The sequence below is a fragment of the Octopus bimaculoides genome, chromosome 3, assembly GCF_046866305.1.
Source record: "Octopus bimaculoides isolate indiv1 chromosome 3, ASM4686630v1, whole genome shotgun sequence".
NCBI classification, from domain to species: Eukaryota; Metazoa; Mollusca; class Cephalopoda; order Octopoda; family Octopodidae; genus Octopus; species Octopus bimaculoides.
The window spans coordinates 18963622-18986478 of record NC_142930.1 but is presented as its reverse complement, the minus strand read 5'-3'; the positions used below and the strand labels follow the sequence as shown (position 1 = coordinate 18986478).

Here is a 22857-nt window from a genome sequence, read left to right as displayed (position 1 = left end):
TAATGTTTTACGTAGTGCTTTTGGTACCGAAAGACTTTCAAACTTCGTATACTTATCTATTTTGTGTTATAGAACAGAAAAATATTTTTGTATTCGAATTTATTTCATGTAAAAAATTGTCTTCGTTTTATTTGCTTTTTTCATTTTAAATTTGCTTTAACCCTAACCCTAACCCTAACTCTAACCCTAGGGTTAGGGTTAGGGTTAGGGTTAATTGTTTCAGAATCGTTTGTTTATGTAGTCGGCACTTAATGTATATCGCCTGAATGGACGTCAGTGATTGGTTGAAATTACAGAAATACGACAACTTTAACATGGAATAATTTATGGATTTCTTTTTTTTTTAAGAAGACTAAGAGAAAAAGATGTTTTATATGACACATTCTACCAGTGATCCAAGTTTCAAAGTGTTTCGTTAATGAAAAATGTGGCCCCCGTATTAAAAAAGATCCAAAAAAAAAAAAACTTCAGTCGTTAACACTTTTCTCTTCCACTTTTTTCTTTCCCTTGTGTTTTGATTCTTCTAGGTATGGATATTTCAAACTTCTGCTCTAACGGGATTATTCACGATTCTTGTAAAATCGTAAATATTTCTTGTTGGTTGTTTTTGTTGGCACTCCGTCGCTTACGACGTTGAGCGTTCCAGTTGATCAGATCAACGGAATAGCCTGCTCGTGAAATTAACGTGCAAGGCGGCTGAGCACTCCACAGACACGTGTACCTTTAACGTAGTTCTCGGGGATATTCAGCGTGACAAAGCTGACCCTTTGAATTACAGGCACAATAGAAACAGGAAGTAAGAGTGAGAGAAAGTTGTGGTGGAAGAGTACCGTGAAACTTTAGGTGTTTTTCGCTCAATAAACACTCACAACGCCCGGTCTGGGAATCGAAACCGCGATCCTATGACCGCGAGTCCGCTGCCCTAACCACTGGGCCATTGCGCCTTCTCTATAGAAATGGATCATTCTTTAATCTCCTTCAGTCGCTTGAATATACAAATACAATATACTTTCAATTCTGTAAGAAATCTAATGAAGATACTTTTGCATAATTGATAATCAGCGAAATGTCACCGGTTTCTTCGAGAAAGAAATAAACAAACAATAAAGCTAGATAAAATATTCATAACATTTTTGATTTACTAGTATTTAAATTTAATATATTAATTTCATTTGTTGCTTTTATCAATAAAATTAAGTTTCTTTACGACATTGGTGATGACGTCATCTGTTTATGTTTACTGAACAGAAATGAAAACGTCACTAGAATTTTCTCTTTCGTCGTCCGTTGGTCTCTAATATAATGGCAGACCATCCAGGTTTGGAGTTGTTATTTCGTAGCGTTGAGCTCAGTTCGATTCAAGATGCAGCCATTTGCTTGTTACACTGGGAATTCATCAAAAATGGGTTTAAATGCATTAGTACTAGTGACCAGGTTTGTTTTTGTTTACATTTATAGTGTTGATATGTCGTTCATACAGAATGTTGCTAATGCTTTTGAGAAATGCATGAACGTCACGCAATCCCTTTCAGGAATATGTTAAATAAACTATATAACTGACTGGCGGGTTGCTCCAAGGTAGCCATGGATCAGGAGGTGGAAGACCTGTAAGGAGTAGCGCTAACTAAACACAACCTGGGGCTTGATTCAATCTTGGATGATGTTTGTTGAAATAACTGAAACACCTATTGGTTTCAAGAAACATCACTAATAATGTGCCCAGGTGCACCAAAATATGATGTTTAGAAAAGCAAACACACACACACGCACTAATACATATTCACATACACTATGCATTGTATAGGTATGTGTTATACTGTACAACAGAATATATCGATTTTTATCCTACACTATGTATACGTATGTGGTGTAAAGACCATATGTTTTTCATACAATATCATCGTGGCCAGAAAAAGAGGAATAATCTGGACTAGTCTCAGTCCAGCGTTGGGATTTCATCTGTGACTTTTTAAATGTCCAAGCAAATACTGCCTACAAACCCATTATTATCAAAAGCTCGAGTAAATTGCCTATACTAATGCGCAAATTTTATGCTGGTTCGATAAATAAATTATTTAAACTATTCGAGCAATATCTCTGTAGACAGTCGGTGATGAATTCCAATACAAGACTGAAAGTTAACCAGCTGCTACTTCGTTTTTCTGTCCATGAAGAAAGTTTTTATCTGTGTAGATAGTGTTGACTAAAAAAATTCTATAGAACTGTTACCTAGTTCACTATAGCATTGAAACAAAACGCCGTTAACGCACCAGTAACATATATATTAACTCGATAAGTCGGCCCCAGAAGTTCCTGTGCGTGAGTGGATGCAGTGTTGCACAGTACTGAACCCACTTTTCAGCGCAATCAGCTATAATACTAGTGCCACAACAGATGTTGAGACGACTAAAAACCAACTGCACCTCAAGGTCCTTCTTATAAGAGTATAAAGAAGGAAATCCTAATAAGAACTTGGGTGGTTGGGCTGGTAATAACTTTAAAATGACATCCACTAATGGGATCCTAGTTGTGTGTTCCCCCGTTTCGAGGAGTGTGGAACCCCCTCTTAGCTATTATTGTTCCCATGTCTACTCTGATCCATAATAGTATTTGATATGGTCGAATTTATGAATTAATTATCATATGTCTGTGTGTGAGTGTGTGTATATATAGTATATTTATGTATGATCGAGGAAGTAATGTTTGATTATAAATAGCACCCAGGAAGATTTACTGTTCTATTTTCAGTTCTATTCCGTGTAATGGGACATCTTTTTATTTCCAAGACGTGTTAGTTTCGGATTATAAATCTTGTCAATATGAGATACGGTTTATGTATCTTCTGTCGGCATTCTTTGCCCTTCTTGTCGTTAATTTGGGTATTATAATATAAAAACTAGCAGTCTTTGAAGAAAACTGCGTAGTTAAAAATGAAACCAGCAATAACGAGAAATGTAAAAAGTATCGTGGCTTTGCTTGAATCACTGAATGGAAATAAGTAACCTCTTCAAATTAGGCGGTGCATATGCCTCCCTATGACATTTTTTGTTTTTATCTGAAACGATCTAACTCTAAATTAAAAAAAAAAAATTTCCCTCCCGCCTGATACAGCGCGAAATTTCTCTTCACTGTCGTGATAGATCCTTACATCTTGTAATAATTAATTTGCCTGTTTTGGTCCTTATTACTTGTTTAAGTCACTGGACTGCGGTTATTCTAGGGCACCACCTTCAGTTTCAGTCAATCAAGTCTCAGGACTTATTTTTAAAGTCTGGTACTCATTTGATGCCACACTGCCAAGTTACAGGAACGCAAACAAACCAACACCAGTTGTGAAACAATGAGACGCACGCACTCGTGTGTAATCATATTTTACTCTTGCTTTCAAAAAAACTTATCATTACAGAAATTGTTATAAGGGCAAATTTGAGAAGGCAGAACTTGATTGTTATAAGAGGTATGATAAAATACTCAGAAGTTGCTTAAGAATGGCTAAAAAACGGTACTACACAAATTTATTACAGTAAAACTCTAAAAACATTAAAAAAAACTGTTGGAAAACTTTAAACAATATAATAAATAAAACTGAAGAAACTGGTACATTTTTCCTTGACAGAAAAGAGCATATAATTAAAGACAACTTTTACATACGCCTTCAACACCAATTAACTTATTTCCTTCAACAATTCAAGATAACCAAGCTATGTTTTTACATTCTTCATTATTGTTAGTTTCATTTTTAACTATATAACTTTCTTTAACATCTACCATGTTTGAGTTATAACACCTTTGAGAGAATATGTATCCAACAATCAAAGAACTAAGTTGTAATCTGGTTATTTCTCATTCAGTTCATTTACAATTTTCTTTGGATGTTAATGATTCCATATGAATGACATATTAACAATTTTCTTTGTAACACTATTTGCCAAACCTACACCAAACAGATGGTTCATTCTTGATACTTGTAGAATCTTTGTTGGTCAATGTTGACCATGCATCTGCACATGTATGAGCAGACCAGATTAAGATTTTTTAAGGAAATTCTGGCAGTTGCCCATACACATGCCTGCAATTTTCATCTGTCCATGCCATTGATGTTTAAACTAGATATTGCCATCTTGAAGAATAATGCAATCTTAGATACACTCTCTTAGAAAAGGTGAGATAGTCTTTCATCAACAAGCTGCTTGAGCAAAACTTTGGAAACACACACCACAAAGTAAATTGCAAGCTATCCATCTGTGTAAATATATGATTACCAGCTCACATCCACTGCAGGTATTTTATTCATGATCATCATCATTTAATGTCCGCTTTCCATGCTGGCATGGGTTGGACAGTTTGATTGAAAACTGGTAAACTGGGGGCTGCGCCAGGTTCCAATCTTGATTTGGCAAGATTTCAATGACTGGATGCCCTTCCTAACACCAACCACTCAGAGAGTGTAGTGGGTGCCTTTTACATGCCACCGGCATGGGTAAAACATAAATGTAAACTAGGACAACTTACTCATAATCAGAATGAGAATGCAGTGTAGAAAGTGTGTGGATGCAGAAGAATCAGAGAGGAATGGGCAGGCAAGGTTGTATGGGTGTGGGAAGAGGTAAGGTGGACACAGACATGGGGCTAAAGCAGTTTTACATTTATCAGTTCATCTAGGAATCATTGCTAGGACCACATCTAGAAACTCTACCTCTGATAGTCTATCTATTTAATGTTGTAAGCTAAACACTGATTCTTCTGAAACATTTACATCTATTACAGAGAATCAAGTCTCCTACATTTCTGATATTTATTTGTAAAGAATAGAAAAATGAAAAAAATTGATTCTTATAAGATTCAAACTTACAACCAATTCTTGTTATTTAGGACAACATGAAAGCAATGGAGTGGCAAAAATAGTATAGTCTTGAACTCAGTTACATTCAGTATTTACTTTCTTTCTTCAAGGTACTGTATTTGAATTACACCAGAGTCAACTTCTCCGTCCATCCCTTCCAGATCAATAAAATATGTTTACAGTAGATTCAGTTCAAATGAATTTATAAATATGAGGAGTCATTATGGTTGGTAACTTGGGAGACTAGATGAGTTGATTCAAAATAGAGTGGGAGATTGGTTGTGTTATAATATCTAGTAGGGTGCTTTACTGCCCCTGCATTCAAGGGTTTGCTTTGTTTTGTAGCTAGCCTTTCATTTATTTCATTATATTAATTATTATTATTTTTTTTTTTTTTTGCTGTTTTACTAAATATTTTTCATACAAACATAGGTGTATGAAAAATTTGTTACTTAATATAGTCATGTCTTTTTATTTGCTATTTTCATTGTTATATATCTTAAATGAATTTCCATAGACATCCCCCCCCCCACATCAGTAATAGTTAACTATAGCAGAATTTATTTTTTATTTCAGAAAATTGGTTCTGAACTTTTGCCTCCAGACTGGAATAATTCACAAGATGTATATATTCTTAATTACAGCAGAAAATCAGAAAGTGGGAAAGCAGAACGTTTTTTGATGAAAGCTATTCTAATTGAAAATTGTCTGTCATTAAATCTAATGGTAAAGTTCACGTTCTATCTACTTTCTTTTTATACATTTATTGTAATGTATATAGATGCTTCTATTTTCTTAAGAAGTTTACAAGCATCAAGCAAATTATAGATAAATGTTACCCCTAAATATTAACATTCTCAGATGATCCCAGTGCTTGTTCTTGAAAGAAATGCTCCAATGAATTGATCACTGCAGTGTATATTTATTGATAAATCACCATTTTTAAAATGGATTTGACATGCATCTCTGAAACACCAAACCATGTTCTGGGCTTGAAATTCACAACCCCCTCACACACTCTCTCTCTCTCTCTCACTCATGCACACACACACACACACACACACGTATGTGTGCATATGGATGAATTTGTAGGGCTGAATGGTCATGGCACTCTTTAGTCTATATGACTCTCAATATTATATGTAACTTACAATATAACATCATGCACAAAAACAATTCTGCTCTAAAATCATGCACCTGTAACAATATACAACACCTTCCATGTGTGTGAATATATATGTGCAGTTCTCTACTGGCTGATTATAAAGTTAATTGATAATTTGGTTGTTCCAGACAAAGATTATAGAAACCCATTGCTCTATATATATGGTTCTGGGGCTTAGCTGTTTTACTGGTAATGATTGAGATTATTTCAACTATTTGACATTTTATTTAAGCACAATTTCATGCAAAGTTGCAGTGTTTATGAAAAGCAACAAACAACTTAAAACAGGTGAAAGGCTGAAACCAAAATATATTATAACATTAAGTGGGTATGATTTATTTATACTGTAACTTATATTTATGATAAGTTAATATATATTTTTGCTTGTTTTTATCTTTTTACCTACAGCTTAGAGTTTAAAGTTTAAAAAAAAAATAAAACCTCAAACTATTTAATAGCGACTTATGTCAAGGCATACTTGCTGGCAATAACCATCAAATAGGAGTGGTACAATCTTTTGTAGAAACTACCTGTAACTCTCGTTTCATGCTCGGTTAATCACACAATCTCCAACAATTTAGGTTGGCTGACTATGTTAAAGTATGGCTTTCAGCTTGTACATATTAGGAGTGAAATATATGAGACAAAACTCAGGATATTCAAATATAAGTTGTGTCTGGGGAGAGTCATTTTCTTTTTGTGCCTTATAATTTAACACACTCACCGGTAAAATTTCCACTTATTTTTTATTTTCCTAAAATTTTCGTTGCATCAAGACTATTGAAAAGGTTGCAAGATGCAACAAAAATTTTAGGAAAATAAAAATAAGAAATAAGTGGAAATTTTACTGGCGAGTGTGTTAAATTATAAGGCACAAAAAGAAAAGGACTCTCCCAGACACAACAGAATATGCTTCAACACATGAACTCACATAAAGAATCTTGCAAACCAAATCCAAAACCGAAATACAAATATAAGTTGTTTCCCTTGAATGCTAAGTTAATTGAAAATTATATAAACTATAAAGAAACAACTGTGTCGACACTTTTGACTCCCTTTGTTCAACCTCTATGATAAATCTTATGGAATGTATTTAACTAACAATTCTACGGTTCAATAAAAGAATCTGCACCAGGCAATATGCAGACGATGAAACGGAGGAAAATTTTCACTATTTAGATCGAAACTTAGGCATATTTTAGATCAGACTACTAGGAAACAGTGAGATAGGAGTCCAACAACTTGAGACGGAGATTGTGAATGGCCTATGAAAATTAAAACAATGTGCTATGAATAGGGAAATAGTATGCCTTCCTACAGAAAAGTCCAGCATGTCAGAAAACTGCATGCCAGAATATGTCCAAATGGTGCAACTACATATCAATGCCATGAGAGAAGTTAAATCATTGGAACCTGACAAACTAGAAAAAAAACTTCTTAATGCACACATGGGAATGTGGTTTAATGTACTCCAACCAAGAAAGTGGACTACATATAATTTCCAAGTCACCATAATGATATTCTAACTTTAAGGCTATCCCATATCCAGTTGCTGGACCCTAACCTGGCCAGTTTGTGTGGCTAATATCTTCAGCAATTATAAGCTATCCTACTTCCTCTTAATGGTTATGAGGACGTTCATTAAAATGTCTTGAGATGTGTCCGTGAGAGCACAAAAGAATCAATGACTGTAACCACTCCAGCAACCTTACAGGTTGTATAATGAGCAGCAAGGATGTGATATCCTTATATCCATCTATCAACATTGATTTTGCTGCAGAGAACTGCTTGGAAGTTGTCTGCAAGAGTGAAGTCAAGTCATGCCAGTATGAATGAACTAGGTCTTCTCTTCAGACTAGTGTATAACAACAACTATCTTAACCAATATGACAAGAAGATTCTGCACCACCAGATCTGAATTAGGTAGAAACAGGAAACATTAGAGTGGATAGACTAGACTTGCCTAAAGTTCAGAGAAAAATACTCAGTTACGAAAGATGATCACACATGCCATTGCTGCCAGCATAAAAACTGCATTGAAAGGCCACGTGTTCAAACTGTATACACAAGAAAAAACTGCATTAAAAGGCCATGTGTTCAAACTGTATATGCAAGAAAAAGGGGCAGTTAACCATGTTAGTATCGTTGGAGATGTGACTAGTCTCTTCATGAGCTGGCAGGACAGAAACCTTGTAGAATAAAAATTCATAATGGTTTATGTAGATGACATAAAATTTATAGTTAAGGTAACAAACATAAAGTTATGCTAACAAACATGAAAGCATCCACCATATAGCTAACTCTACCCACCAAAGTATCAATGTGATGATAAGACTACCCAATTATGCACCCAAATAATAGATTATTTACCATTGATATTGAACTCTAGCCAGAAATGAGAGATTACAAGGTACAGCTCCTTCATTCATATTATGTAAAACCCTGGCCTCTAAGTATTTAGTCCATAGGAATTCTGCCATCTTATAATGTTAAGATAAATATGTTTATTACAAATTTGGTTAGAATAATGAATGATATATCAGCCTTGTGCACACTCTGTGAAATAAAGAAGCATACTCATGACTTGTACTACATGCAGTTCTCTAATTACAACCAAAAAACGGAATCAAGGTATACAAGGGGGCAAAGGAAAAGTTAGAAAATATAATAAGAAATGATACTAATGGAATTTGCCTGAAATATTGTAGCAAACTATGGAATAGACTACATAGGATTAGTAAGAAGATAGATAAAGCAAACAAATAGTACAATAGTGACAGGTTCTAATGTTAATTGATGCTACACCTAAAGGAGAATTAGCCTGTAAGCTTAAGAAAGCTCTGAGTGGTGCTAAACTTAGAATTAAAATAGTAGAGAAACCAAGGAAATTCATTAAACCACAAAGAAGTAGGAAAGGACTACATGCACCAACAGGAATTGTGTTGTTTGCAGTACAAACCTTGAAGAAGCACTGAAAAGAATATAGTCATTAGAAACCTATGTTGGTATTCTTTCAGCATGCTAAGAATAAACATGAAAGCATGCTAAATAACATGGAGATAAAAAAATCATATTGACACACCCACATAATGCAACTTTATGAAAGAATTGTGGATATTCGATATCATGACATGTTATTGGCTTGTGAGTCATCACTAAATGTAAACAACACTAAATTTAACACAATCGTTAATGTTAATACAATGGCCTAAAGTCAAGGTACAAAGTGGAAGACTTCACACATGTACAACATATGTCCACATACAACATCCGTTGCAGCAGCATTGGAGAGAGGTTCACACCCCCGTTCTCTTTATAGTTAATGCAGAACCTCAAGATATTAGTCAATTGTTTTGAAACTTGGTATGCAACCTCTTAAGGAAACTATATTTACTGTTTTGCATTATGCTATGTGGAAGTATGTGTTTGTGCAGGTGGTACGTAAAACACACCATTTTGAGCGTGGCCGTTGCCAGTACCGCCTGACTGGCTTTCGTGCCGGTGGCATGTAAAAGCACCCACTACACTCTCGGAGTGGTTGGCGTTAGGAAGGGCATCTAGCTGTAGAAACTCTGCCAAATCAGATTGGAGCCTGGTGTAGCCATCTGGTTCACCAGTCCTCAGTCAAATCGTCCAAACTATGCTAGCATGGAAAGCAGATGTTAAACGATGATGATGATGATGAAGTCCAAAGTGTGACCAAAAATAGTGATTTAAAAAATTTTCAGTTGTGTTGTTGAGCTTGAAAAAATATTTAACTGTGAAGTTCTTTATACGCCTTTCTTTTAACCCTAATTCGCAACAAAATATCGATTCTTGGTTACCAATTTCGAAAGTTGCACTTTTCATTCCACCCTGCTGTGTATTGCATATGTATCTTGACACTAAATTGGTTGTTAAACATGATGTAAATCAGTTACTATAGCAAACATGTTGGACTGCCCCTATCCCCCCACCAGAAGAAAAGAAAAAAATATAGACCTATGGCTTAGTAAATATATATATTGGTGTGTTATACATACATTTGTTTTGTGTGTGTGTGTGTTTATATGCTTGCATATGCGTGTGTGAAGCATAATACATTGGTAGGTGAATTACTTATTTCTTTGGGTTACTCAAATGAAAGTTGAAGAGTCATAAAATTGTACTATGGTCCCCCAGCATTCCCAAAATAAAATAGTCCTACTGTTCATTCTGTCGAGTAGGTGTTTACTTTCATAGATTCAGGTTGACCACTACTTTGTGGATGAAATTTGGTATACAGAAAGTAAGTGGAAAACCATTGGATTGAATGGAAACTAGTACATCCGGATAATGTTATATTTATGTCTAGCTGAGTTATCTCCCCTTGTGCTAATGTTCATGCCAGCCTCAATGCAGTCAAAACAATGGGATTGATATAATTGACTGACAGTCCTTGAAATCAGTGTGTCCCAACATGGTCTCAATTCAGTGGCTGAAACTAGTGACAGAATATATATATTTGAAAGATATATAAGTTCAAATATTGGAATATATTTACATTTTTATTTATTGTTTTCAATAAGTAAATATAATTAATCTTAAAATAAAGTCTTTATGCATTAACTTCCTTTTCTCTCTCTTTCAATTTGTCTAGAATCTTGATAATGAAGCACTTTCAGCTGTTTCAATAGAAATTGAAGACTTTGTCAATCCTGATTACAAATTCTTCCCTAAGTAAGTAGTTTTCATTTGCTACCATTACTATTTTCTTGTCAGATTTCATATTCAAATCTCATCAAGATCGATTTTGCCCTTCCATTTCTCAAGGGTCATGATTAGTAATTATCAGTCATGTTTTGTAAATTCAATCAATCAGCTGTTGTATGCCCCAGTATTGGAATTTCGAACCTAATACTTTATTTGATCCACAGGGATATACTATTCAAACTCCATTCTCTGCAGTGTCGTTACATTTTTTGCCTGAGATTGAACTTAGAATCTCTAGGTAACTGCAGTGCATTAACCAGCGTCTTTACTACGTCAGTTAATACAATACAGTCATCTAAAGGTTCTCAGTTCAATCCCAAGAAAGGCACTAAGGTAATTCACAAAAAAAAAAAAAAAATCAACTGATGCAAAAAATGTCACGAAACGCAGAGAGCAGAGTGAGAACAGTGCACCCTCCTGGATCAAATGAAGGGTTAAGTTTGAAATTCCGATACAGCAACCGAGTTCAACAAAAGATACCTGAAGAAGGCTAGAACATACAATGACCAAAACATAGTGAAATGAACAATCAAGATGAGGACATCAGTCCAGCTAATATAAAAAGTATGCATAATCAATGTTAGCATTATGACCATTCATATCCATCTGAGGAAAATAGGAAAAGCTTCAAATTGAAGAAACTGGGTTTCTCATGCTTTTTCAGTGGCAAATCATCACCCAATGCCTGACTGTTGTGAATCACTCCGTACCTGTAAATTCCAGGCACCATTTTTAAACTGGATTGTGACTGTAAATGAAATATGGATTTTTTTATAGCAATTTTGAGTGTTACAGACTGGTTAAGCCCAAATCAAAAACTTGTGTTGCAATCACAAAGAAGACTTCACCCAAAGAAAATTTTGTTGATTGTTTATTTAGATATAAAAGGACTTACTCATTATGAACTTTGGGGACTGAATCAATCTATCACTTCTGTTTACTTTTAGTAACTTTACTATTTGAAGGCTACTTTAGAGGGAAAATTTCCTGACTTAATAAGCTGCAGGAAGGAAGTTCTCTTTTATCAAGATAATGTTGGAATCATTCACCTGACTTTGCTCCAACAGATTTCCATTTATTTAAACCTTTGCAAAACCAATTTATATGGGAAAAGTATGGCCTGGACGGAAGACTTAGAAATATCATTCTACATCATCATCATCATCATCATCATCATCATTTAACGTCTGCTTTCCATGCTAGCATGGGTTGGACGACTTGACTGAGGACTGGTGAAACCGGATGGCAACACCAGGCTCCAATCTAAATTTGGCAGAGTTTCTACAGCTGGATGCCCTTCCTAACACCAACCACTCAGAGAGTGTAGTAGGTGCTTTTACGTGTCACCTGCACGAAGGCCAGTCAGGCGGTACTGGCAACGACCACGCTCAAAATGGTGCATCTTATGTGCCACCCGCACAAGAGCCAGTCCAGGGGCACTGGCAACGATCTTACTTGGCTTGCCTGGTCTTCTCACGCACAGCACATTTCCAAAGGTCTCGGTCAGTAGTCATCGCCTCGGTGAGGCCCAATGTACGAAAGTCTTTTACGTGTATTTTAATTCAGATCAGGCATTCAAAAGCTTACAAATAAATGGAGAGAAATTATAGAAAAATGAAGGAAATTATGGGTTATAATTATTGTATTAAATATGCTTGTACTTTTGAATAAATACTAATAATTGGACAGAACTTTCTGTGTAATCCGGTGTGTGTGTATAAATGAATGAATGCTAAGTATTTTCTGTGTCAAAAATTTGTTTTTTCTCTGTGTTTAGACAACAGTTATTCTAATATTTATTGCACTGTCAGTATCTCAGACAATTCATTATTAGAAGGGTGGGAGATGGTAGAATTTATAAAGTTATAAATGAGATGCCTCCTTGTATTTAGCTCTATCCCTCTATGATCTGCTGTGGTCTTTTTTTTTTACCCTTTAACCCTTCTGTGGATGATAAAATAAATACCAGTCAAGTACCCAGGTTTATTTGCTTGGTCGTTGTCCCACCAACTCCATTTTCATGCTCATATTGGAAATCATTATTAAATAAGGACAATGAGAAATGCTAGAACATCAGAGTACACTCCTTATATTAGCCCTTTGCATTGAGTTCAGTTCCTTGTAGGTCAGTTTTGTTTTTTATTAGGCTCAGTAAAAAGTAAGCAACGTTTTGAAACATGAAATTCATCACAAAATATTTCAGCAATGCACAAATTTTATTCATCGAAGTAAGTACCATTACAATCAACACATTTTTTGCCAACGAGTTACAAGTTTGTGTATTCCAGTAACATAAAAATCTGGAGTTTAGGAGCTATTGAACTCTTTGAACGCACTTTTAGCATCCATTTGATTTTTTAACTCCTTCTCTTGCAGGAAACCATCAAGGTACTTGAAAAAGTGGTAGTTGGTAGGAGAAAGGTCTGGGGAATAAGCTGGGTGGGGAAGAACTTCGTAGCCAAGTTCGCTCAACTTCTGGAGTGTCATTAGTGAAACATCTAAGATGGAGGAGTTGCAGTTTTTCATTCATTTTGTTAATTTCATGGCAGTATGTTTCTGCAAGAAATGGGTTTTCTGGGTTTTAAGAAGTTATAGTAGATGAGTCCAGCAGTACACCACCAAACAGTCACTATAACCTTCATTTTGAAAAGCTCGGATTTAGGGAATGTTTTTGTTGCTTCATTTTGGTCCAACCACTGCGAAGAACGTTTTTTGTTATTATACAGAATCTACTTTTCATTGCAAGTTACAATACAGTTGAAAAATTGATTAGCCTGGTTATGGAGAAAAAGCGACAATTTTCTGATTTTTATTCAAATCATGTGGTACCCATTTGTCGAGCTTTTTTGATTTTCCAATCGCACGCAAATGGTTTCTGACAGTTTTCTGGCTAACTTGAAATTCTTTTGCTAGTTCTTGAGTGGATTCTTCTCAATGATGATCTTTAATTGACTGTCATCAATGACAGATGGGCCTCCACTACACTCACGATCTTCAAGGCTCAGGTCTCCACTGTGAAATCATTTAAACCATTTTCGAACTGACTACTCACTAGTCATTTCCTCACCAAACGTTTTGTTGATATCGCAAGTAGTTTCCTCTATTTATGTCCTTTTTTGAAACTGAAAAGCAAAATTGCTCGAATATCACATTTTGACAGTTCCATTTCAGATGATTGTAACAATGGTAAAAAAAATATCAATGTTGATTTATTGATGCATTTTGACAAGTGTGTGTCTATATTATCAGACAATTGTAAAAAAATGTTTAAAAAAATTCAAAACTCAGCAAAAATCCAATACAAATTCTTCATGGTTCAAAACACTGCTTACTTTTTACTCAACCTGATATTTTACAGTCACCATGAAATAAATATCAATCATGCACTGGGGCTGATTCAAATGATTATACCCAACTCCTGGAATTTATGGCCAAAAGAAATCATTATTAATTTTAATTAATGTGTCTGTGAGGAATGAACTATTAGAGTCAACAGTATCACACTCCTGGTCAAAAACTCTATCAATTCCTTGCAAAGCCTTCACTTAACGGCAGTTAAACCACATAGAATAAAAATGGGGATGGGGGAGGTATGCCAAAATGCAAGTAACGTGACAAATGAGAAATTTTAATTGTTTCAACTAATCATATTGATTGAATCATAATAATTTTTAATGAACAAATGAATAAAGCTGCAATGGGTCTTACAGATTGAGTATCATGAAATTCAATGTTTCTTGAACTAAAACTTATGTGTTCTCATGTTTCCAGTGCTTACAAGAATATTAAAGAATTCAAAACATTGATTGAGGATGAACTTCTTGGTGCAATATGCTCAGATCTCCAAAAAAACACTCAACCAAAAGCAGCACCTCAGAATGCCAGAAGAGCTTCTCCAGATTCCTTTCATCAGCCTTCATCATCATATAATCCAAATGGTTCAAGCCAACGTTTCCTTTTCAGGTTTGTCATACTTAAAACTTTTACAAAGTTGTTTATATTTACCTGTAATTTATCTTTAAAATAACGGGGTGGGGGTGTATGTGTGTTTTTTTCTTTTTTCTTTTTCTTTGCAAGTATTGGTTTCTTTTGTCTAATAAAAAAATGTCATAATACAGGCAAGACAGAAACAAGAAATTGTAATATCCATGCTTTCCTTAGTGGTGCAGATGAAGTTTATATAAAATTGAAATATTCACAGACTCATATCGCATATTTTCTGAAGGTGAATATCTTATTCTATGGCACTTATCACTTTTCTTTTTTAATGCTAACAAATACATTTTTAGCAACAGTAACACTTCTCTTCTAAGCCTTGTGATGTATAATATGTGGAGGCGCAATGGCCTAGTGGTTAAGGCAGCGGACTCGCAGTCATAGGATCGCGGTTTCGATTCCCAGACCAGGTGTTGTGAGTGTTTATTGAGTGAAAACACCTAAAAGCTCTATGAGGCTCCGGCAGGGGATGGTGGCGAACCCTACTGTACTCTTCCACCACAACTTTCTCTCACTCTTACTTCCTGTTTCTGTTGTGCCTGTAATTCAAAGGGTCAGCCTTGTCACACTGTGTCATGCTGAATATCTCCAAGAACTACATTAAGGGTACACGTGTCTGTGGAGTGCTCAGCCACTTGCATGTTAATTTCACAAGCAGGCTGTTCCGTTGATTGGATCAACTGGAACCCTCAACGTCGTAAGCGATGGAGTGCCAACAACGATGTATAATATAGACCATTATATCTATCTTGGAGAAGACCAAGAATGAGATGGTTGGATAATAGCCATTGTCTCACTGGTTTCTTCTGATAGGACCCTATGGAAAAGTTGACTACACCCATGGCACTTCCTAGAATAGTGGGCAGAAATGGATGGATGGATTGTAAGTCACTTAGTCTCAAGAGACTTAGAGTAGTTAGGATTTTAAATAGTTGATTAAATTTCACATCCTAAAACTCTAATAATTCCTGGAAATTTTAGGTACAATGACTATAACTGCTGACCACATATTTGGTCATAAGTTCAAAGTTTTCTGCTACACTTTTGATGGCACCTGTACCAGTGGAGCGCTAAGAGCTCCGTCCAAGCGTGATCGTTGCCAGAGCAGCTGTCTGGCTTCCGTGCCAGTGGCACGTAAATAGCACCATTTGAGTGTGATCATTACCAGCGTTGCCTTCCTGGCACTTGTGCCGGTGGCACGTGAAAAGACATTCGAGCGAGGTCATTGCCGGTGCTTCCGGACTGGCTCCTGTGCAGGTGGCACATAAAATACACCATTTTGAGCGTGGCTGTTGCCAGTACCGCCTGACTGGCCTTCATGCCGGTAGCACGTAAAAGTACCCACTACACTCTTGGAGTGGTTGGCATTAGGAAGGGCATCCAGCTATAGAAACTCTGCCAAATCAGATTGGAGCCATCTGGTTCGCCAGTCCTCAGTCAAATCGTCCAACCTATGTTAGCATGGAAAGCGGATGTTAAACGATGATGATGACTTAGATTTGTTGTATGATGCACATGTCACTACTTGCTTCAGTGTACCCAACCGATGGCATGTTCTGCTGCTCTTCACGACTAAGTTGTTCAGGTAGGAAGAACAACCAGCTATGAATGTAGTTGCCCAAGAAAATCTGTTTTATTCTTGCTAAATGGAAAAATGGATGTAAAACAACAACAAAAAGAAAAGAAATAAAAAAACATTTGCAATCTTCAAAACAAAGAAAAGCAAGAAAAGCGTTGAACAACTCCTTAAAAAATTGTTTTAAAACTATACCAATAATTTATTATTAGTAGACACAGACAAGCTGCATGGTTCAGAAGTTCACTTCACAGCTATGTGAATTAGGTTTGATCCTACTATATAACAACTTCAGCTATGCTCAGTTCTCATCCACTCCCTGTTTATTACAATTTGTGTTTTTAATTATAAAAGAGGTATCTAAGATTAGTTGCTGATAAGAATCCTTGTATGATTATAACCTAATTTTCATGGCTGAAGTTCAAAACTTAGAAGTGAGAGGCCCTATTAAACCTAGCAAAGACTAAAGTTCTAATTAGTAGTTTTAAAAAAAAGGTATAACTTTATTGCCATTAGGCAAATGACCATGTTTAATATGAAGAAATAATAGGTAATAAATTCTATACGACATACTCAGTGTTAACTGTGGTGCCCATGAGGTGCAGTGAGATCATAAGGCAGGTTGATAGAGAAGACATCCTAGAATAGTAAGCTTCAAGACGATCCATGAAATAAAGTCTTTCAAAAGCCTTAATATCTTCATTACCTAGGTGGCTTAATTAGCAATGGAGGAGAGTGTCTTAAAATTATAATTACCAGTGTAAGAACAGGGTTGAAAAAGTTGAGGAAGTTACCACTTCTGCTGGCAGCAAAAAGATTTTTTCTCCAATTGAATGGGAGACTCTATGATGTTTGTGTATGAAGTACAGTGTTGCTTGGTTGTGAATGTGAACATTGAATGCAGATAAGATGTGAAAGCTGGAAATAAGTGAGGCAGAGATACTCTGCTCAATATGTAATGTTAGTGTTCATGAACAATAGGACACATGAGTTGCAAAGTAAAATTGGGTATGAGAGGAATCAAATATAGAGAGCAAAAAAGAAGACTGAGCTGGTAAGGACATGTGATGCATATGTAGGATGATAGGCAAGGAAGTGTTGAGCAATCTATGTAGAAGGTGCCTGCAGAAAAGGAAGACTGAAGAATAAATAGTGAAAGCTGATCTCAGAAAGTTACATGTGTTAGATGACAAAAGACAAGTGACTAATTCTGTGCTGAAAACCTGTCCATCCCATGTAAGCATGGGAAAACATGAAATAATGATGATGATGATCATGTGGATAATTGTTTCTCATTAATACTATCATGACTTATTTGTTTCATCCTGCTTTTCTTTTGTTGCTAGGAATCAAGTTGATCCATTTAACTATGGTACTGGGGATCTTGATCCACTAGCACCTGGTGGTGGAATGTCATTTGATCCAAGGTTCAGTGAAAGGGGCGGCTTTGGACAGTTTCCCAGACCAAGGTTTGTTTACTTCTCTCTTTATTTAATTCCAGAACTTTTTTTTATCTTTTCTTATTAAATTATTTATGAATTCTATTTATTTAATACATATCATCATCATCATCATCATCATCGTTTAACGTCCGCTTTCCATGCTAGCATGGGTTGGACGACTTGACTGAGGACTGGTGAAACCGGATGGCAACACCAGGCTCCAATCTAAATTTGGCAGAGTTTCTACAGCTGGATGCCCTTCCTAACGCCAACCACTCAGAGAGTGTAGTAGGTGCTTTTACGTGTCACCTGCACGAAGGCCAGTCAGGCGATACTGGCAGCAGCCACGCTTGAAATGGTGTCTTTTATGTGCCACCCGCACAAGCCAGTCCAGGGGCACTGGCAACGATCTCGCTTGAAAACCCTACGAAGGCTAGTCAGGCGGTACTGGCAACGGCAGGAGGCCAGTCAGGCGGTACTGGCACAATGTGGAAAATGTAAAACAGAATATACAAAAAAAGAAATACATTTATAAAAATAAAATTGAAAAATATATTTTGAGTTATTTTTATGTTTTCATTATATTGTAAACTTAAAGTCCTGGAGGACATAACAGCTGCCACTGTTCTTGTTATTTCCTATGATATCACTTTTATCTTTTTGCCTAGTCAGTTTGTAACATTTCTTTATCATTTAGATTTGTTTCTTATAGGAAGATAAAACTTTTAGTTTTAAGATTGTGAGTTTAACAGATTACCTTTTAATTTCAATGTTTTTGTTTTATAAACATCAAATATACAGAATCCAAATAATTTTTTTTCTTTGTGTAGCTATGTTCAGTGTTTACTATCAATGGGAAATTAATTATGTTATGTTCAAGACTTCCTCAAGGCATTAGTTGTGTAAGAGACTTGCAATAACTACAACAAAATATAATACCTGGGTAATGAACTTGGCATACAAGTAGCTTCCCTCCACCATATTATTTAACTTCTAATAGGTGTGAAAATAGAAATGGTTGTACATTAGACTATATGCCTTATCTAATTTTGTCCATCAACCCTGTTTGTTGCCTTGATCTTTCACTTCCTCTGGGGTTGGTAATATAAGTACCAATCATGTACTGGAGTCATTTCAATGAGCTATACCTTTTTCCTATATATTTGCAGTCCTGTGTCAGTGATAATAGTTTCTTATTTTTCCTAGACAAGTGTGAAATAGTGAAGAAAGTTGAAAGTCAGAGTAAATTCATTTCAGGATTTAGTGACCCACTCAATATCATCATTTAATGTCCAATTTCCATGGTGGCATGGGTTAGATGGTTTGACAGGATCTGCAAGCCATAGAGCTGTGTTAGGCCCCAGTGACAGCTAGGCATAGTTTCTATGGTCGGATGCCCTTTCTAACACCAGCCACTTTATAGTGTGTACTGGGTGCATGATAGGGGAACAAGCACAGGTATTTTGCTATGGAAGAGATACATGGCTACTTGCATTATATGTGTAGGTGGATAAGGGTAGCTGGAAGGGAGATAAAGATAGCAGTGATGGAATGCCAGATTGTACTCTCAAGGTACAAGAAGTAGTATAAGGGAGAACATAGACAGTGAATCAATGGGGGAAGGAAAGAGTGGTAATTTCATAAGAGTGTGGGAGATGAGTGACAGATGGCTTGAGATTGGGTTAAAAGTGGATGGAAGTGTGGTTAATGATAAATATCAGTGTGGAGAGGGGAAGTGAGAGAGATAGAAGTGGCTCCAGAAGGAGTTGGTGATAAGCAGCATTATTAATTTTATCTCTGTCTAGATTGATTTATGCCTTTCACCTTTCTAGAGTCAAGTTAATGAAAATGTTCTGGCTGCATAATTAAATACTATTTCAATTTGGCTGAAACAGTAAAAGCTTTTTATATTTTCTTTTGTTTAATTTTCATGCTTGCATTGGTTAAATATAGAATACTTTCATTTGTCTCAGTCTTGTGTTTTATTGTCCATGAAGTATGATGTTCTAAGATATGGTCTTACTCTTTCATTCCATGTCTTTTTTTTTTTTTTTTTGTATACTTCATCTTACATTGAAATAAGTATTTTAATGGTCTATTCGTTTTCATTTTTTTATTTTTCAGATTTGATTTAATTGGACCTCCAGGAGTTTTGTAAGTTACTGACACACTGATTATGATTTTAGGAGTTCATGTATTAATGTGTGATTGAGGCATTTCTGAAGAATTAGTCTTCATGTAGTGTAACAGAAAGTAACTTGACAACAATTCCTCATTAGTTTGTTATAATTTGGAAATTTAAATACATCATTCCAAACTATCACATCACTTGTGGATGAACCAGTAATGAAGCTTTCTAGAATCTCCTTCAACTCATACCCTATCATCTTACAAAAGAAGAATACATTGATGAATGTAGTTTTGGTTGTACTGTGTCTTGTGATAAGATGAGATGATCATGGCTGGCATACATTTGATCATAAGTCTGCTCAGTCAAGTTTCACCTTAGCTAAACTACAAAGCACTTGTCAGTCATATAGTACTTCTTTACAGCAATGATCTGTACTCCCACTCTACCTAACATTATTTACATTTGCAGAAATTTGATCAATAAAATGTTAAGTACTTTCTCCTAGAAAGATATTGCAGTGCTGGTGGTGGAGCTTGAATCAGTGACTCTTCAATAAATACATCAGCAGAAAGACTCTTCACTGACTGTAATTAAATATATGATAAGGCTCAAAGAAAAATTTGTTTTTTGAAACAACCATTGAAAGCTTCATTTAATTTTATGTATTTTAGTTAAGTCAACCTAGCAGAGCTTCTCTCTAAACTGAGCCACTGAATAAATTCTCAAATATACAGGGGGCTGGGTACAGTATTTGAATTGTAGACAAATAAATTGTTGTTTAGTTATAGCTTCAGACAAGTTTCTCTCTTGTCTCACTGGTGATTAAACACTGCAATCATTTCCATGGCAGCAGAAAATCATTTTCTTTAAATCTTAATATTTTGATATTTTTGTTTCTTAATAATCATATTTATAATACTATGATTCAAAATCTATTTGTTTGTGTGTTCTCAAATTTTAAAGAAATAGTATATTCATCATCATCATCATCATCGTTTAACGTCCGCTTTCCATGCTAGCATGGGTTGGACGATTTGACTGAGGACTGGTGAACCATATGGCTCCACCAGGCTCCAATCTGATTTGGCAGAGTTTCTACAGCTGGATGCACTTCCTAACACCAACCACTCCGAGAGTGTAGTGGGTGTTTTACCTGCCACCAGCACGAGGGCCAGTCAGGCGGAACTGGCAACAGCCACGCTCGAAATGGTGTGTTTTACGTGCCACCTGCACAGGAGCCAGTTCATCGGCACTGGCAACGATCTCGCTCGAATGTCTTTTCACGTGCCAGGGAGGCGACGTTGGTAACGATCAACAGCCACGCTCGAAATGGTGTTGTGGTGATAAAATGTTTCAGCAAATGTACCCTTATGTATAAGCTCTTTTGCTTAAAATAAGTTCCTGCACATTTCTGAAACATTGAAAACAGGACAATTTTTTCTTTTTATTATATCAACACAGAAAAGAAAATACTCTCCATTGATGGACAACTGACAATAGGAAATAACACATGTGCATGCATGCACACACACATAGAATGAAAAACGATATATCAAACACATATAGCATTCTCAGTAGTGTTAGTGATTAGAGTATTTGGTTCACAATTGTAAGATTGTGAATTTGATTCTTGGTTTTGTATTGTGCCCTTGAGCAAGACACGTTATTTCATATTGCTCCCATCCACAGCTGGCAAAATTGAGCAGCACCTGTGTTTCAAAGAGTCACCCTTATTACGTACTGTGTCATGCTGAAACTCCTTGAAATGCATTGAGGGTACATGTGTCTGTGGAGGGCTCAGCCACTTGCATATTAATTTCACAAGCAGGTTATTCCATTGATCGGATCAACTGGAACCCTCACCATTGTAACGAATGGAGTGCCAGTTACCATCATATATATATATATATATACACACACACACACACACACATATATATATATATATACACACACACACACAAGGGGGTGCTGAAAAGTTCCTGGCTTTGGATAAAAGAAAATACAGGAGGATCAGTTAATTATGATTTTATTCAATGTATTCCCCACTCAGATTCAAACTTATTGCAGCAGTCCTTCGTCTTTTTCCAAGCCCTGTAAAAGAACTTGGAAGGTTGGGCCTCCAACAAGGCCTTTCGTGTTACCCTCAAAGCCAGGAACTTTTCAGCACCCCCTTGTGTACACACACACACACGTGTGTGTGTGTGTGTGTGTCATTTCTTTTTGTGCTATATTTATTGAAATGCATGTAAGATTTAAAGCAGTACAATAAAAAAGAAACTATCTCTGATGCTATTATTATATAAACAGTGTGGTTTGAAATAAAATATATATGCAGAATTGTAATGATTCTCATGCAACAATTGATTCACTGAGACTGTTATTTCCTTTGCAATGTCAGTTATCTTTCAAGTTAATATTTTTTTCTCTATTCCAGACCTGATCCTGATCATCTGCGGCAGCCAAACTTCAGGGATTTTATTTAGTAGTTTGCTGAGCAGATATGAAATCTTTGTAAATTGTCATTTTTACTATTTTACTTATTTTACCAGAAATTCAATAAACATACATTTATATCAACATTTGTCTTTTATTATTTCAAAATGATTTTTTTCTTTTATCTTTTTTTTTTTTCAGTGTCTAGTGTGGAAATTTGCTTTTTGAAAATATATTCACTATCTTCCACACATTATATGGTTTCTTATTTTTCAGGCTTGGCTTTTCAGATGCTGGTATCACATAAAAAGCACCTGTGCTGGTGCTGTGTAAATGAACCTGTGTTGGTGGCACAAAAATAGCACCCAGCATACTCTGTTAAGTGGTTGGCATTAGGAAGGACATCCAGCCATAGAAACCATGCCACAACAGACAATCTTGATAGCTCCCAGCTGGCCAGCTCCATGTCAAACCATCCAACCCATGCCAGCATGGAAAGCAGACGTTAAACAATGATGATGATGATATTGGCATCAT

General features: G+C 35.9%; 1 protein-coding gene and 1 long non-coding RNA gene across 3 annotated transcripts in view; one reads left to right on the top strand and one right to left on the bottom strand.

The window, feature by feature from the left end:
- The window catches only part of LOC149136466 (uncharacterized), a 37752-nt gene that overhangs the window by 4984 nt on the left and 9911 nt on the right, over positions 1-22857 (bottom strand). The gene's annotated exons all lie outside the window — the stretch shown is intronic.
- Positions 1224-22464, top strand: LOC106876677 (proteasome inhibitor PI31 subunit). 2 transcript variants are annotated; one of them, XM_014925311.3, is made up of 7 exons: positions 1224-1434; positions 5420-5569; positions 10627-10706; positions 14511-14702; positions 17658-17780; positions 19878-19907; positions 22322-22464. In XM_014925311.3, the coding sequence occupies exons 1-7, from the start codon at positions 1303-1305 to the stop codon at positions 22368-22370; spliced, it is 756 nt and encodes a 251-aa protein (XP_014780797.2). In that variant the 5' UTR covers positions 1224-1302; the 3' UTR covers positions 22371-22464. The 2 variants fall into 2 exon arrangements, with proteins under 2 accessions (XP_014780797.2, XP_089204789.1); XM_089348663.1 differs by having other exon boundaries at positions 1236-1434; positions 5488-5569.

What these genes read in the sequence shown, in the direction of transcription:
- LOC106876677 (XM_014925311.3), top strand. Translation starts at nt 1,303, where the DNA reads ATGGCAGACCATCCAGGTTTGGAGTTGTTATTTCGTAGCGTTGAGCTC. An exon ending in GCATTAGTACTAGTGACCAG is followed by an intron (nt 1,435 to 5,419) that starts GTTTGTTTTTGT and finishes TTTTTATTTCAG; the next exon opens with AAAATTGGTTCTGAACTTTT. An exon ending in AGCCAACGTTTCCTTTTCAG is followed by an intron (nt 14,703 to 17,657) that starts GTTTGTCATACT and finishes TTTTGTTGCTAG; the next exon opens with GAATCAAGTTGATCCATTTA.